This window comes from Helianthus annuus, chromosome 7 (genome assembly GCF_002127325.2).
Source record: "Helianthus annuus cultivar XRQ/B chromosome 7, HanXRQr2.0-SUNRISE, whole genome shotgun sequence".
NCBI classification, from domain to species: Eukaryota; Viridiplantae; Streptophyta; class Magnoliopsida; order Asterales; family Asteraceae; genus Helianthus; species Helianthus annuus.
The window spans coordinates 103068584-103085038 of NC_035439.2; the positions used below are offsets into that span (position 1 = coordinate 103068584).

Consider the following 16455-nt stretch of genomic DNA (forward strand, 5'->3'; position numbering starts at 1 on the left):
ACGTAACCACGGTTTCGTTACGTTATGTTTGTTATGTGTTTTTACTAGTAGACTTGAATTTAGAGTAACGTATGAATTTGGATGTTTAGTTGAAGTGATGAAGATCACTAGATAGTAAATGGGTTAAATGTTGGTTAGAACAAGTTTGGTATGTTGTAAAATGGTGATTCCCATTAAACAACCAAACGGGTCAAACAATAGTCGAATTTGTAGTGTTGAAGTGATTAAAACGTCACTCATTTAAATTGAGTTATAAAAACGTAATCCATGGAATGGACGTGAAACGCTAAGATTGACAAGCCCGGGAATGGGTAACTATGGTTAGAAACCAATGTTGATGAATTATGCAAATATGTGGCTTGATCCGTTACATTAAACGAATTATTGTCAAATTACGCTTGGTTGCATTGTAGATTAGAAGTTGTGTTGATTTTAGTAATCATAATCGTTATTGGAACTAATGGAGTTAGAATGAATAAAGAACCGCCTGGTAGTCATCACATTGGAGGTTTTCCACAAGATGAGCCAACGGGTCAAACAATGGTGTAAATTGTAGAATTTGTGTTCTAATTAGTTAGCAATGGCAATATCAATCACAAGAGCGTTAAACCATGAAATTAGTAATGAAGCGCAAGTGATGCTAAGCCCGGATGATGGGCATAAGGCGCCATAGGCTTACTAGTGAAATATAGTAAATTAGATAAAGTTAGAATGGGTCGAACGATAGAATAGTGGCTTTTAGCCGTAATAATCGGTGAGTCAAGTTTTGGTATGAAAGTCATAAGGGATATGTCCGTAATGAATTTACAAACATACAGGAAAAGAATCGCCTAAGACGACATGTGGATTAGGGTGAAATCAATAAAATAGTCAAATGGCAAAGTTACAGAGTCCACCGTAAATTACGGTCTCCACCGTAATTTACGCTAGACAACAAAACATTACGGTGGTTCACTGCTGTCTTACGGCAGACCAGAATCATTCAGAGTCTACCGTAACTTACGGTAGATACCGTAAGTTACGGTAGAGTCCAGAAAATTTTGTATTTTTCCTTCACATTTCGATGTCGGAACTTGTTTTTATGTACTATAATAATGTCAAAACTAATGTTTTTAGTGGTTTTGACCCTAGGTGACGATGTGGATCTTACGGATGGCGGTCAAGCAAGTTTTGAAGAACCGAACACACTTAAGAAGCTTCCGTATTAACATAAACTATTAAACTATGATGCTTGTAAACACGACTAAAAGATAAATGTTTATTCCTGTTATTTGTCTATGTCGAGCTTTATGTTGAAGTACAACTTAGTTTACTAATTAAGAAATTTTGGAAATTTCAAATTCTGCTTTTATATATGCTATATTTTCATGATAATTAAACGAATTAAAGGACGGGTGTTACAAAATTGTGTTGTTTGACTATGATGATATCAACTACGTCACGATACTCCCCACCGGGCCCACCGGTAATACGTGGAAATATCGGGGTGTGATAGGTGGGTAGAGGATAAGTGTGTTGATGAAGAAATAGAGGAAGAAGTGTTAGAATGTGCTCAAATTTTAGTGAATGTTGTAGAAGGGAATGACATGTATAAGTCCATTAGAGTTAAGGGACATTTTTGGTAAAATTGAGTTGCAAATATTGATGGATACAGGAAGTTCTCACAATTTCTTGGATTATAAGTTGGCCAAACAGTTAGGCTGTAGGTTGGTAAAAGGTCCAGCTATGTTGGTTAAGGTAGCTAATGGTCATGAAGAAGTATGTGACATGATGGTCAAGGATTTTCAAAGGGTTATGAAGGGCATTCAGTTTGAAGCTGATGTATATGTGATGCCTTTAGGGGGTTGTGACTTGGTATTGGGGGTACAGTGGTTCACTACCTCAGGAAGCATTAAAATGGATTATAAGGAAAGAACTGTTGCATTCAAATTCAAGGGACAAAAAGTGGTATTAAGAGGGCAATATGGGAAAAAGCTTACTCAATTCAGTAAGGGTAGTTTAAAGAAGATAGATATGCAAAGAGGGGAATTAGATTTAGTGTAAGTGTGTGCTATTGAGGGATGTAATACCAGTACTACAATGGTATTACAAAAGGCTGAAAAATCTGTGGAACAACAACAGCAGTTACAACAGTTGTTAGAAAGTTTTGATGATGTCTTTCAGGATTTGAAGTCCTTACCACCTTCTAGGGGTCAATTTGATCATAGAATTCCTTTGAAACAGGGAACTAATGACATTAACCTAAGACCCTATAGGTATCCGTTAATATAAAAGGACGTTATTGAAAAGATGACAAATGAGTTGCTGGAGCAGGGGGTTATCAGAACCAGTTTCAGCTCTTTTGCTTCACCGGTAGTTTTGGTCAAGAAAAAAGATAATACATGGAGGATGTGTATTGACTATAGAAAGTTAAATCAAGCTACTATCCCCGATCGATTCCCTATTCCCTTAGTGGAAGACTTAATGGATGAGTTATTTGGCACCAAGTTCTTTTCTAAATTGGACTTGAAATCAGGTTACTATCAGATTCGAATGGGTGAAGAGGATATTCATAAAACAACATTCAAAACTCATAATGGTCACTTTAATTTTTGGTAATGCCATTTGGCCTTACCAATGCTCCGGCCACATTTCAAGGGTTAATGAACCATGTTTTTAAACCATATTTGCGAAAATACGTGTTAGTCTTTTTTGATGACATATTGGTTTATAGTCCATGTTGGCAGTCGCATTTATCTCATTTGGAAGATGTTTTGGGGGTTTTGAGACAACACAGGTTGGTAGCAAAGAAGAGTAAATGTGAATTTGGTACAACCGAGTTAGAATATTTGGGGCATATTATTTCTCAAGAGGGGGTGGCAATGGATCCTGCTAAAGTCTCAACTATTCAACAGTGGCCAATTCCAAAGAATATCAAAGAGTTAAGAGGGTTTTTGGGGTTGACTGGATATTACCGAAGGTTTGTTAAAGATTATGGGAGCATCACTAAGCCTTTGACTCAGTTGTTAAAAAAAGATTCTTTTTGTTGGTCTGGCACAGCTCAACAAGCATTTGAATAGCTGAAAACAAGCATGAGTCGACCTCCAGTCTTGGCTTTACCTGATTTCAGTGATACTTTCATAGTGGAAATTGATGCTTCAGGGTATGGTATTGGAGCAGTACTTATGCAGAAAGGGCATCCCATTGCTTACATCAGCAAGGCCTTGTCTCCAAGACATATGACATTATCCACTTATGAACGAGAATTGTTGGCTATTATTCATGCAGTCCAAAAATGGCAACCATACCTAGCTCATAATCATTTTGTGATAAAGACTGATCAACGCAGTCTTAAATATCTGTTGGATAGTAAGATTTCAACTCCTTTTCAACAAAAGTGGTTGGCCAAGTTGATGGGATTTAGTTTTGACATTATGTATAAAAAAGGAGTTGATAACAAAGTGGCAGATACATTATCAAGGGTGACACATGGGGAAGTTTTGCAAATGGCTGCTTCTTTAGTTCCCACTGATATATGGGCTGCCATAAGGGAAGGGTGGAATCAAGATTTGGAATTGGTGAAAACCATCCAAGATTTACAGCATGATCCTTTAACCCATAGCCAGTATAGTTGGAAAAACAATGAATTGAGAAGAAGGGGTAAATTGGTCATTGGTAATGTGACCACTTTAAAGCATCAGATACTTAAATGGATGCATGATTCGGTGCAAGGGGGTCATTCAGGGGTACATGCCACTGTTAATAGAGTAAACAGGTTGTTTTACTGGCCAAAGTTAAAGGCAGATGTGATGGATTATATTAAGAACTGTGCTGTATGTCAGCAGTGCAAAGCAGAGACAGTTGCTTATCCGGGTATGTTGCAGCCCCTGCCTATTCCTAAAGGTGTATGGGAAGATGTTGATATGGACTTCATTGAAGGCTTACCAAAATCTGCTAACAAGGAAGTCATTTGGGTAGTGGTCGACAGGTTAAGTAAAGGAGCACACTTTGTATCCTTGCAGCATCCTTTTACGGCAGTTGATGTAGCTTAGTTGTATTTGGATCACATTTATCGTTTACATGGTCCTCCTAAATCAATAGTTTCTGACCGAGACAAAGTGTTTGTAAGCACATTTTGGAAGGCATTATTGGCTTTAGAAGGAATTGATCAGAAAATGGCGAGTTCTTATCATCCACAAACGGATGGTCAGACAGAAGTTCTAACAGATGTTTGGAGAATTATTTGAGATGTATGTGCTTTGAGAAACCGAAAGATTGGCCGAAGTGGTTACCATTAGCTGAGTATTGGTACAACACTTCTTATCATTCAGCTATTAAATGCACTCCATTTGAAGTGATTTATGGTCAGCCACCACTTATTCATTTGCCTTATTTGCCCGGTGAGAGCAATGTGGAAGCAATAGACAAAAGTTTAAGTACCAGAGAGGAAGTTATCAGGATTCTCAAAGCTAATTTGGGTCAGGCACAACAGAGAATGAAGCAGTTAGCTGATACACACAGAACAGAAAGGTGTTTTCAGATTGGAGATTAGGTTTACTTGAAGTTACAACCGTATAGACAGCAATCAGTGGTTCAAAGAAGTAGTCAAAAGTTGTCTGCCAAATATCTTGGACCTTACTTAGTTTTGGCAAGGGTTGGAGAAGTAGCTTATACACTGCAGTTACCGGAAGGATCCTCTATTCATCATACTGTGCATGTGTCAATGCTTAAAAAGTATTATGGGCCATTTCCTGTTTCTATTCCTAAAGGAGTAGTTGGCAGTGGTTATATGGAACATAAGGAGCCTGAGAGTGTTATTGAGAAAAGGGTCACTAAAAAGTTTAATCGAATGATAATTCACTGGTTGGTCAAATGGAAGAATATGGGGCCTGAAGATGCTACTTGGGAGTTGGCAGACATGATTGTACAAAAATTTCCACATTTTAATCCTTGGGGTCAAGGATCATCTTCACAGGGGGGGGGGTATTGATACGGGTTAGATGGTTAATAAGCCAACAGAATGTTAGTTGAGAGGTTGGAAGTTAGTTAGTTGAGAGTTAGTTAGTTGTTGAGAGAACAGTGGTTAGAGTTGGGTATAAAAGAAGAACAGTGTAATAGTATAGGGTATCTTTTGAAAATAATAATAAACTCGTTCTTTCTATCTTATCAACTGCCATTAACGATTTTCGAAGCTTATTCTTCTTCTTGAGCTTCCTGGACGTTAATAGAACTTGTCCATTGAAATTCAATCTCAAGTTCATTCAATTCCAAACCTTATCACCAAGCCTATTGATGTTATAAGCCGTGAGATATGTGGTATTACCTAGGAGTGTTAAAAAGTATCTGAATTCGAAAGTCCGACATCCAAATCCGATTTATGGTCTTTCTTAAGATTTTGGGAAGGTCTTCTCCCCCTCTCTCTCTATACACGACATACACATACATATCAAGTGTGTGTTCTATTTTCTTTCCCCATTTATATTTTTTACTATCCACATGTGCAACTTTATTCCTCGTAGTTTTTATTAATCGTTAAGTAAGTTAAAACCTACTTAGTTCTACCCATATTAGTTCTTATTAACTAGGTTAAACATCCATAGTTAAATTACTAAGTTCGGGGAGGTTTATAACTCGATTTAATTTATGTCTCGATAACCTAGGACTTTTATAAACTTTGTTTTGTCAAAAATACATGGATCTAAGGAAGAAACGGTTTATTATTCTTAACACAATTGAATGCAGATAAAAGAAACAACTGAAGTTTAAACACACACAATAATCTCTCACAACCTTACTAGCAGATCACCAACAGGATGATCTGCACTCTCTAAAACGGATCTAAGCTATGAACACTTACAAGAACTGACCAAACCCTACGAGAGAGAAGAAAGGAACTGAGAGATATTATTTTACAGATGTGTGTTGATTACTCCCATATGAAGGAAGACTTATTTTATATGGGCTGAACTAAACAACTTCTCCGGGTATCCAGCCATCCAGCCCATTAACAGCAGTTGATAAGCCCAGTTAAGTCCAAGCCCAACTCCAAAGTTACATGTAACAAAACAAAAATAAGAACATAAAAATAAACTTGGGTTATAAAAATATAAAACTGAAAATATAACATATACTTTTTAACATCCCCCCTCAGTTTTATATTTGAAATAAATTAATAACTCCTAAACACTTACACATATTGTCAAGAAGATTACGTAACAGATCCTTAGTAAACAATTTTGCAAGTTGGCCTTCAAATTATCAAAGTTGCAGCCAGATTTCTTAAGCTAACTCATGATCATGAGCTTCTCAACATCCTTGAACTTCTTAGTGCTCGTGCTTGATAAAATGAGTCCCCAAGTTATTTGTCATCGGAGCTTAAGAATTCCATCAGCAAACTGTGAAGAAGGGGATGACGAATCTCCTAGGTCAACACACCGCCTACGTCGCCAATCTTGACCCTCAGGTAAGCGAAGAGTTATTATGGGGTTATTCGCTCAAGCTAGCCAACTTGTTGATGTGTATGTTCCTTTTTTTTGGAAATCTGCATTCTGATGTGGATGAGAAACTGCTCTATGATACGTTCAGTGATCTTGGAATTATTGTGACAAATCCCAAGATAAAGAAAGATCTCGAGACAGGAAATTCATGTGGATTTGGATTCATCAGTTATGATTCTTTTGAGGCTTCGGATGCAGCTATAAAGTTGATGAACGGACAATATCTATGCAATCGGCTAATAAGTGTGTCTTATGCTTACAAGAAAGGCACAAATGGAGCGTCATGGCACCCCTTCAGAGAGGACCCTGGCAGCCATTAACCCGACCACTCAAAAAAGTAGGCCCCACATACATTTCTTTCCAAATGGTGTGGCTTCACAAGTTTCAAGTCTTCTGGCAACTATTCATCCCCCTCCATCTAGCTGAACTTTGGATCCTTCTTTTTCGGACATTTCACATTGCTGCTACAAACCAAACAACAGACGTACACGTTGTATCGAACTGAGGCACTTGTAACTGTTTTATAAATCCGAAAAAATACCCTCGAACCAAGCCCAACTTGATGGATTCATCGGGCCGTGTCCTGGCCCAGATGTGAGCCTAGACATAATCAGCAGCCCAGCAATAATATGAAGCTCCAAAGCAATAGCCTAAGTCCAGTTGTCCAGTTCCAATAATAACATTTTAAATCAGCACAAACATTTCAAGTTAAATGATAGTTTTAATATAAAACTATAAAAGTAATGTTTGCTTTTTAATTGATAAAGAAATGGTAATTTCAACATCCCCCCTCAATTCAATAGGCAAACATGTCTAACAAATCCAACTTACATCCGAAAACTAAAGCCGACTTACATCTTTAAAACTTCAATGATACCGACCATCATATTTTTTTTTAAATTGATAGACAGTGAGCTGAAGATGATGAACACAAGTAGCACATCTCTTTTGTCCTCTTCTAACTTTAGAAGCAGCTTTTGCCAACCCACAACAAAACAACGCGAAATCCACTAGTTACCAAGATAGATTTCAAGTAACAACTGGACAAGAACAACCGGAAGCCCTTCTTCATACCACTCATCGTCTTAGCACCCTTTAAGTTCCATATATTTACCATATTCAACCTTCCATTGGCACTTGTAGGATATTGTTGATCGAATACCCGAAAAATATAGTTGGTACCTGCATTGAACATAAAGTAACACCAACAATACGAGTTGCTAACAAAAATACTTTTCTAACGTAAAATACATCAGCCAAACTTTTACTTAGCAACACTTAGATTTACCAACTGAAAAAAAAATATCAAACCATTTTTCATCAACAAGTAAACAAAAAATATGAAAACAACTTCCATATCAAATTTTAATATGAATTTTAGATTCACATCAACAAAAAACATTACATGCCAACAAGGCAAACTCACAGAATCATACAGATCTATAACCAGCTCATATTAATATGAACAGACAAGAAAGAATCACAAGATTCTTTAAACATTATCAGAGGAACATATCTGATAAAACAAAAGTCACAAGACTTTAAACTCCAGAACCAAACATGTCTGGACAAACTGAATCCATGTTATAAAACTTGTAAAGAACATAAAGACTAATTTGATTAATTAAAAAACTTTTACAATTTTACAAGAAAATGGATCACACAAAATGAATCAAGCAAAAAACTTTTACGACTTCACAACAAAAAATGAATCACACGATTCAATAAGACTACCACAAAACAATCATACAATATATTCCAATTATCATAGAAACATATGACTGTAAGTCTGATACAGATTGGCACAATGATCTTAAGAACTTAGATTCGATCAATACAAGAATCTAAAGACAACTCTAAACCAGTGCAACTACAGAACAAGTCTGTATAAAATCAGATCTACAACACGAAGAACCAACTAAAACCAACACTACAATCTAATGGGATAAGACTCAACAACACGAAGAATCTATAAACGACCCTAGAACAGTTTCGAAAAAAACAAGTATCACCTAGACCAGTGAACTAACATCACTACGATCGGCGATAAGTCTCAAAGAGATAAATAAGATCACCAACATGATGATCTTACACAAACCTCACTACAGTCAGACTCAAAATATTTAGAATCCTAGACCAGTGAGATAAAGGCAAACACTATCGAAGAATAAAACTTCAAGATAGCACAATACAGCCACACAAAAAACAATCACATGACAATTCCAATAACCAAAAGAATACATGACTGTTCAAAAATCATCAGATAATATATTTACAGCCACACTTGATTGATAAAAAACACAAATTTGCATTCAGAAACAAAGTCATCTCCCACACAAGAGAACATACACGGCTGTCAAAACATTCAAGAACACTCTTGAGAAAATACAATTGGTTAAAACCTGTGAACCACATGGTTCAACTAACCAACAAAGTAGGTAAACAAAACCAATTCAAAGTAGGAGACACATATCGACCTGATAACTGGTGCATATACAAAATCTCACAATTCACTCAAAAATAATAGATCTCAAAATCGATACAAGACAAACTCTCACGAACTCATAGATGCAGATTATCAACTTGATAATCTGCACTATTTATCTAACCAAAGAGATGTTCTTAGACCAAAAAACAAAATACCCTAGACCTCAAGAATGTACTAGAGCAATTGAGACGATCATCAACAAAAATTTTCATGGAAATCATAGAGACCAGATAAAAAACGGTGAAACCTTATTAAACCACTAAAATCTTCAACTATTACAACTCGAATCAAACCCTAACGACTAAACAAGATTACCAATGAGATAATCTGAATACAGAATGACAGAATTCTATACAAGATCAGATACAAGATGAATCTGACCGCAGGAACCCTAATCACACACAAGTCTAGAGAGAGAAAGTGTTAGGTGAAAGTGACAAGAAATATCTGGAAATTTAACTATAAGCAATGAATACTTCGATGCAAGTAGAGATTTGTAAGTGTAAAGACAATAAAAAACAAAATTTGGTCTTCAAGGTAATTATTCTTGTGTTAAAAACACAAAATAAAAGAAGTAATGCCATCATTTGAACAACTGAACCAGTCAATAATTAGAAAATATATGAAGCATTGAAGCCTCAAATGGTCTACAACTAAAACCCACAAATTTTGTGAAAAACAATAAGATTTGAGAATAGATAACATATGGTCTCAACCAAACAACAAAAAGAAAATAAAGACCATCTGAATCAATACAATCTAAACACCTAAACAATGAACAAGAGACAATATACGTCTCAAAAACTACGCCCATGGATGGCCCAAAGCCAAATAATACACATTCAAGGATACGACAACCAGTGATATTACTCTTTTATGACAAGAGGTCGTGGGGTTAATATATGAAACTTTTAAAAATCAAGAAAGTATTGTATATAGATATCCTAAGATTACTACCATATAACCAGAATCTTTAATAAAAACTATCAAGTTTAGGGGAGAATATAATTTATCTGAACTAGGTGAGTGATCAATTAAGTGGGTATGAAGAAAAATGGAAACCTGAGGGTTTTCTCAACTAACATCAACTGATTCTTGAACTAATTATATTAAAACTAGTCAAAAAAACAGAAAAGCTAAAAATAAACGAACCAGCTAGTGAATTTCCAACTTGTAATCTCAACATGGGTGATGTGCGTGTCAGTGTGTATATGTTTTAGGTATATATTTTAAGCCCTTTTTACACTTTTTAGCCAAGTTTTAAATTTATAAAACACGATATTTACTAACACTAAACACACATATGGGCAAGTGCACCCATCGTGGACGTAGTATAGTGTTGGTAAGATACCGAGGTCGTCCAAGGACACAAGAGCTTTTAGTACCGGTTTATCCTCAACATCTAATCAAATCAAAATATTAGAAAAAAGTTTTTTTAAACTAAAAAATAAAACTAACTAAAATGCTGAAAAATAAAATAAAAATAAAACAGATAGACAAGATGAATCACTTGGATCCGACTCGTGTGTTAGTATAACCTTTGATTATTTTCGCACTTTTGCACTTGTTTAAGAGATTATCTTAGTTATTGTAGTAGGCCCCTCTTTTGAAGGTGACGTTACCCTCAACCCAGTAGTTTGAGTCAGCAAGGATACAATCCTAAAGGGTCGGATTATTGAAAGATAATTAATTAAGTTATTAATGCATAATGTGGTAGGCCCCTCTTTTGAAGGCGACGTTACCCTCGGCTAAGTAGTCTGAGTCAGCAGGGATACAGTCCTAAGTAGCCGGGTTAAAGTTTTAATAGTAGTTTAACTTATGAGAGGATCAAAGAGTTTGGACCCCCGCCATCCAATGCCTTTGGGTATTGAAGGAGGTCCTACTAAATTTGACCCAGGTCCTTTGCAGGATCTATACACTGAACAATGGCAAGACTCTTACCAAACAGTTCCCTTAACCCCCGACCAGGTAGCCAACATACCTCCATATAGACCGTGGAGATATGAATGGTGAAAATCTTTTATTTTATATAGACAGTAAAATAATGCCAAGACACCACGGACAAACGATAAGGAAGAATCACCTTCAACATAAGAAACTAGTAATTAAAGTCATTAATACAAAACCAATTAAAAAGTGCAAAAAATTAAAAATAAAAAGTATTACACTAAACACTTGTCTTCACCAAGTGATATAAGAGACTTAGGCAAACATGGCCTTTGATTGTCAGGAACTCTTACGATCAATCTTGGATCCCGAGACGACTCACACACTTTATGATGGACAATGGATGATGGTGGTGGATGATGGTGTTGTGATGGTGGTGGGTGGTGGGTGAAGTGTGAGAGAGGTGGTGTGCCAAGGGATGAGTTGCAAGAGCTCCAAACACTCCTATTTATAGGCTGAAGAGAAGCTCGGGCACGACCCCGTACCCGCTGGCACGGCCCCGTGTCCATCTGACACTCTCTCTCTCTTCATTAATTGTAATTCGCAATTACAATAAATGCGCCTGCAGCAAGTTGACCACGCCTCCGTGTCCGCTGGGCACGGACCCGTGGTGGGCAGTAGAAGCTTCTATAGGTTTGTCTTTTCTGCTACTTCTTGGGCACGGCCCCGTGCTCGCTGAGCACGGGGCGTGTTCAGTCTTCTGTCTTCTTTGTTTTGCTTGGGAAGATGTTGTCGGGGGGTCGGACATATCACTTTTGTTCCTTTTCTTGTATTTATGTTAGATTTTGCTGTCTTTTTGCTTCTTTTGTTATTTTGAGCTCATTTAATCCTGAAAATACAAAAGGAAGACAAAAGCACACTTTTTCCAACATTAGTACTAAAAAAGGGTTAGTTTTCAGCCACAATTGATGTAATTTATATGTTGCATTTTGTGCACATCAATGGGTATTAACATAATCAATTAAATGTGAAACTGAGAGTAGATTAAAGAACCATCACCTGAAATTGTGAACACAAAAATCAAGACAGTTAGAATTTGATCGAAAACGAGTGCAAAAAACCCTAAATTAAATTTGGGGAAAACATGTGTTGAAGTGGATAGTGATTCAAATAGCGTAATAAAAACGTGGATTTGGTTGAATCAACCAAGAATCTTGGTTCTGTCACATGGTTTAACCCAGATAAAATACAACATAGGAACCACAACCTAACATTATGCACAAATCAAGCACTCAATAACTGATAAAAATCAAATACTTCAATAACAATTTTAGATCATATAAAATGCAACATAGAGATGCAACACATAAAAACAGGGTGTGGCTCTCGTGTGACAGAAAACTAAATAGAAGGTATGGAACGATCTCACCTTAGGGAGCGCCCTAACTAGGGTATCTTCTTAACACATCAAGAACCGTAACCTTCACTTAGGGTTACGAGTTCAAGATAATGATCCGCAAAAATATCTTCAGTAACCTTTTTGAGTGTTTCTTCGATGACCAGACTATATCAGAACTGGACTTTACTTCACCAAATCTTGAACAAACACCAAAAACCTCGTTCAATCCTGAGATAAACTCGTTCAACAAACCCTAGATTAGGGTTTCAAACTGGCAAATCACGAGATCAACTTCTCCCAAATCAGAACCAAAGAACATTGTACAGGGGAAGAACACCCACAGATCCGAGCTTCAGGCTCTGGTACCATGTCAAAAATACATGGATCTAAGGAAGAAACGGTTTGTTATTCTTAACACAATTGAATCCAGATAAAAGAAACAACTGAAATTTAAACACACACAATAATCTCTCACAACCTTACTAGCAGATCACCAACAGGATGATCTGCACTCTCTAAAACGGATCTAAGCTATGAACACTTACAAGAACTGACCAAACCCTACGAGAGAGAAGAAAAGGAACCGAGAGATATTATTTTACAGATGTGTGTTGATTACTCCCATATGAAGGCAAGACTTATTTTATATGGGCTGAACTAAACAACTTCTCCGGGTATCCAACCCATTAGCAGCAGTTGACAAGCCCAGTCAAGTCCAAGCCCAACTCCAAAGTTACATGTAACAAAACAAAAATAAGAACATAAAAATAAACTTGGGTTATAAAAATATAAAATTAAAAATATAGCATATACTTTTAAACATGTTTTCTAAGGACATTTACTCACTAACGGTATTTTACCCGCTCATTCCAGTTAATTTGGTTTATTTATCAAATCCATTTTTCGGATGCTACACTGTATCTATTAAATTCATCAATAAATATAGCAAAGTATCTTTTACCATATGTAGACATAGTTTTGAAAGGACGGCACACATAAATATGAATGTGACCTAACACATCTTTTCCTCTCTCACTGATACCATTTAAAGGGTCTTTAGCCATCTTCCCACTTAAGCCCCATTCACGTTCATTGAATGTCTCTAAATAGTGAATCCTAGGATTCCATCAATTTGGAGTTTTGACAACGTCATATATAATTTTGATTGTGGTCTAGATTCTTTCTTTTAGTGTTTAATGTGTATATTGAGTTATCATTGCATGAACTTTTAACATTAATCTCATGTATTAAATTGTGAGGTTTGATCTTTGATGACGGGGGTAGCTCAAACCTTAATAAACTGATTAGAGACACAACAGCTTAAAAGGTTAAAAGGTTAAAAGGTTCGGAAACGTTCCAACGGTCATGAACAGTAAAAAGGACAAGCACAGTGTCCGGTCACATCAACACTTAACGTGTGAAACCTCCTGCCCAGCTGCAACCAGACCATGTGGGAGAGCACACCCTTTTGTCCGCAGGTCCAAACCCTTCAACCCCCAAAATGGGCAAACCCCTCACTGCAAGCACAGATTCACTAGTCACGGGTTTCTCCTTTGAGAAACACCTTCCCCTATAAAATGCAGGCCATTTCACCATACAAAACACCCCAGGATCAGCAGATATCACCCTAACTCTCTGATTCTCCTACTCCCTCTTGAGAACTAGCTTCATGCTTGCTTCTCTTCTTCACACTAAATAATTCATCTTCTCCCACGATCGCTTTCTGGGTTGATTTCTAATCAGCTCAAGATCTAAGGAGGATAAAAACAATACTAGTGAACCTCTCTCCACGTCTTGCAAACGTGGGGGGACCCCACGACCTGCGTTAGGCTAATCTAACCCCTGAACCCTTTTACCCAGAGATATCGCTACAGGCCTTGGTCTTGTATTTGTTGTATCAACAAGTTGGCGCCCACCGTGGGGCTACGCCGCTTACTTTATCTTAAAGACCAGTTGTGTAGCTCCATTTTCTCTTTACATCATGTCTGAAAGCGAGTCTCTCGGTCAGGTAAATCAGGTGCCTAACAACACCGATTTAACACCAAATTCGGGTCGGATCTCACCGGTCCTATCTACACCTCTTTCTACTCCCGGAAGTACTCCACCGGGATATGTTCCCGGAAGTTCACTTCTTTTCAAACACCAATCCCATCTCGGTCAGGGGTTGCACCTACTCAAATCGATGCAATGCATACACCGGAATGTATAGATCTAACACTTGAGGGAGTAGCTAGAAATTTCTTACATGAGAGATTTTTTCTCAACTAGCATGTGAGCTTAGAAAGGGAAAAAGGGTGAGAATAAGACTAAATTATGAGGAGTCTAAACCATCATTATCACCTGGCCCTTCATCTCTTCCTTTTAGCAGCTCACGTTCAGCCACATCTTACCTTGAAGTTGGTCCTAGTGTGGCAGACCAACCACTCAAGCCTTTAAGCTTTTGGGAGGTCAAGCCCAACCGCTTTTCCCTTATTTACCTACCAACCCGTTACAACCGGTGCACCTATGGGGCATAAAACCACTCTTGATCAATTATGGTAAGTCACCAACTTCAAGTGTTCTCCCTCCCATTGCTACTTCGTGAAAACAAGCCATGGCCACCCTGCCTTCGGCTCGTGGTATGGTCATGAACACATCCATGGGAATGCCTTATATAGTAAGCCTTTAAGGCTTTAACCTTTTGACACAGATGATGACATCTTTCATGAGTACCATCAGAAAGCCTTTAAAGCTTTAACCTTATACCCTAGCTGATGACACGGATGATGGAAAAAATTTCCTTTGCAGCACGTGAAAAGTGGATGATGACACAGAAAGCCTTCAAGGCTTTGACCTTAATTTCATCAACCAAGTGCCAACCACTCACCAGGGTACCTCAAGCGGTTACCCAGCTTCAAGGGTAGTAGAAGACCTCTCAAAACCCTACAAGCCTAACAAACTTGTCTTGCTTCTCCCAACAAATCGTTGATTACAAGTTTCAAACCCAGATAAAGATGCCATCACGGTACTAAAGACTACCTCCAAATCTTCGCCGGGATTGCAAGAATTGAAAAATGACCCAACTCCGAATGTTGTCTCATGTTCATGCAAACCCTTGAAGGGTTTTCACGCATATGGTTCAATGACCTTCCTGGGCGAAGCGTTCAGACCTTTGACGATCTTAGCAAAAGTTCCCTATAACAACAGAGGCATGTCAAGGACGCCACGATAATCTTCCAGACCAAACAACGTGATGATGAACGTCTCAGAGACTTCATTGAAAGTTACAAGAAGAAAGATTTAACTTACGCCAATGAAAAGATTAGGGTTGCAAGGTTCGTGAATGCTAAATTCCAAATATTTCACAAGATACTTCAATAAATGTCTGCCCAAAACCCTTGAAGAAACACTTGAAAGGGCTGAAGCCCACATTCGAGGAGAATAAGCTGTAGACATCAAAGAACAAAATAAAAGACTCTTAACTGGAGCTTCTAGTATGGCTCTTATGACAAACGGTTCAAAGGTTCGGATTCCAGAAGGCCTGAAGGCCGGAACCCTCCAAGCCAAGAAAAAACCATAAACTTTACAGCCTTAACCAAGGCTACATAAGAGATCTTGGCAACCGAAGGGGTAAAACACAGCTTCTGCCCTCCTCAACCTTTGCCAAAAAACAAAAGATTGGAATAATCAAGCCAGTATCGTGAGTTTCACGAATAGAAAGGTCACCATACCAATAATTGCTTCCAACCCAAAAAGAGGATTGAAAAAGCCGTCAACTCCGAACTTGCTCACTTGGTTAAAGGGGTCAAGGACAAAATGGTTGAAGAATAAAAGTAGGAAGTGAACATGGTCGACCTTGAAAACAAAGCTTTAACCCTCTCAGCTGATGAAAAGCTTGAAATGCTTTAACCCTCTCAGTGACAATGAGCGTTCAAAGCTTCAACAGTCTGAATCCTCCAAAATCATGCTTGAGAAATGCTTTAACCCTCTCAGCTGATGAAAAGCTTGAAACGCTTTAACCCTCTCAGCGACGATGAGCGTTCAAAGCTTCAACAGCCTGAATCCTCCATCGAAGGTATCGCAGACATACCTACCAAGCCTTTAGGCCAAATAACCCCTAATGTTTGTTCAGCGAAAGAATAAAGGGACGAACCGAACAACTCACTTTTGCGGTGATCAATATCCCTTCCAACTATGATATCATCATAGGAAGGCCAGGGCAAGGT

At 37.8% G+C, this 16455-nt stretch overlaps 1 protein-coding gene across 1 annotated transcript; it reads left to right on the forward strand.

Moving 5' to 3' along the window:
• Window positions 1-2079: 2079 nt before the first annotated feature.
• Window positions 2080-3059, forward strand: LOC110892157 (uncharacterized mitochondrial protein AtMg00860-like). The gene is made up of 2 exons (XM_022139625.1): window positions 2080-2255; window positions 2714-3059. The coding sequence occupies exons 1-2, from the start codon at window positions 2080-2082 to the stop codon at window positions 3057-3059; spliced, it is 522 nt and encodes a 173-aa protein (XP_021995317.1).
• The last annotated feature ends 13396 nt before the right edge of the window (window positions 3060-16455 follow it).

Excerpts from the sequence above, each read along its gene's own strand:
- LOC110892157 (XM_022139625.1), top strand. The coding sequence starts at position 2,080 with ATGGTATTACAAAAGGCTGAAAAATCTGTGGAACAACAACAGCAGTTA. Across the intron at positions 2,256-2,713 it reads ATTAACCTAAGACCCTATAG|TCCATGTTGGCAGTCGCATT; the intron begins GTATCCGTTAAT and ends ATTGGTTTATAG.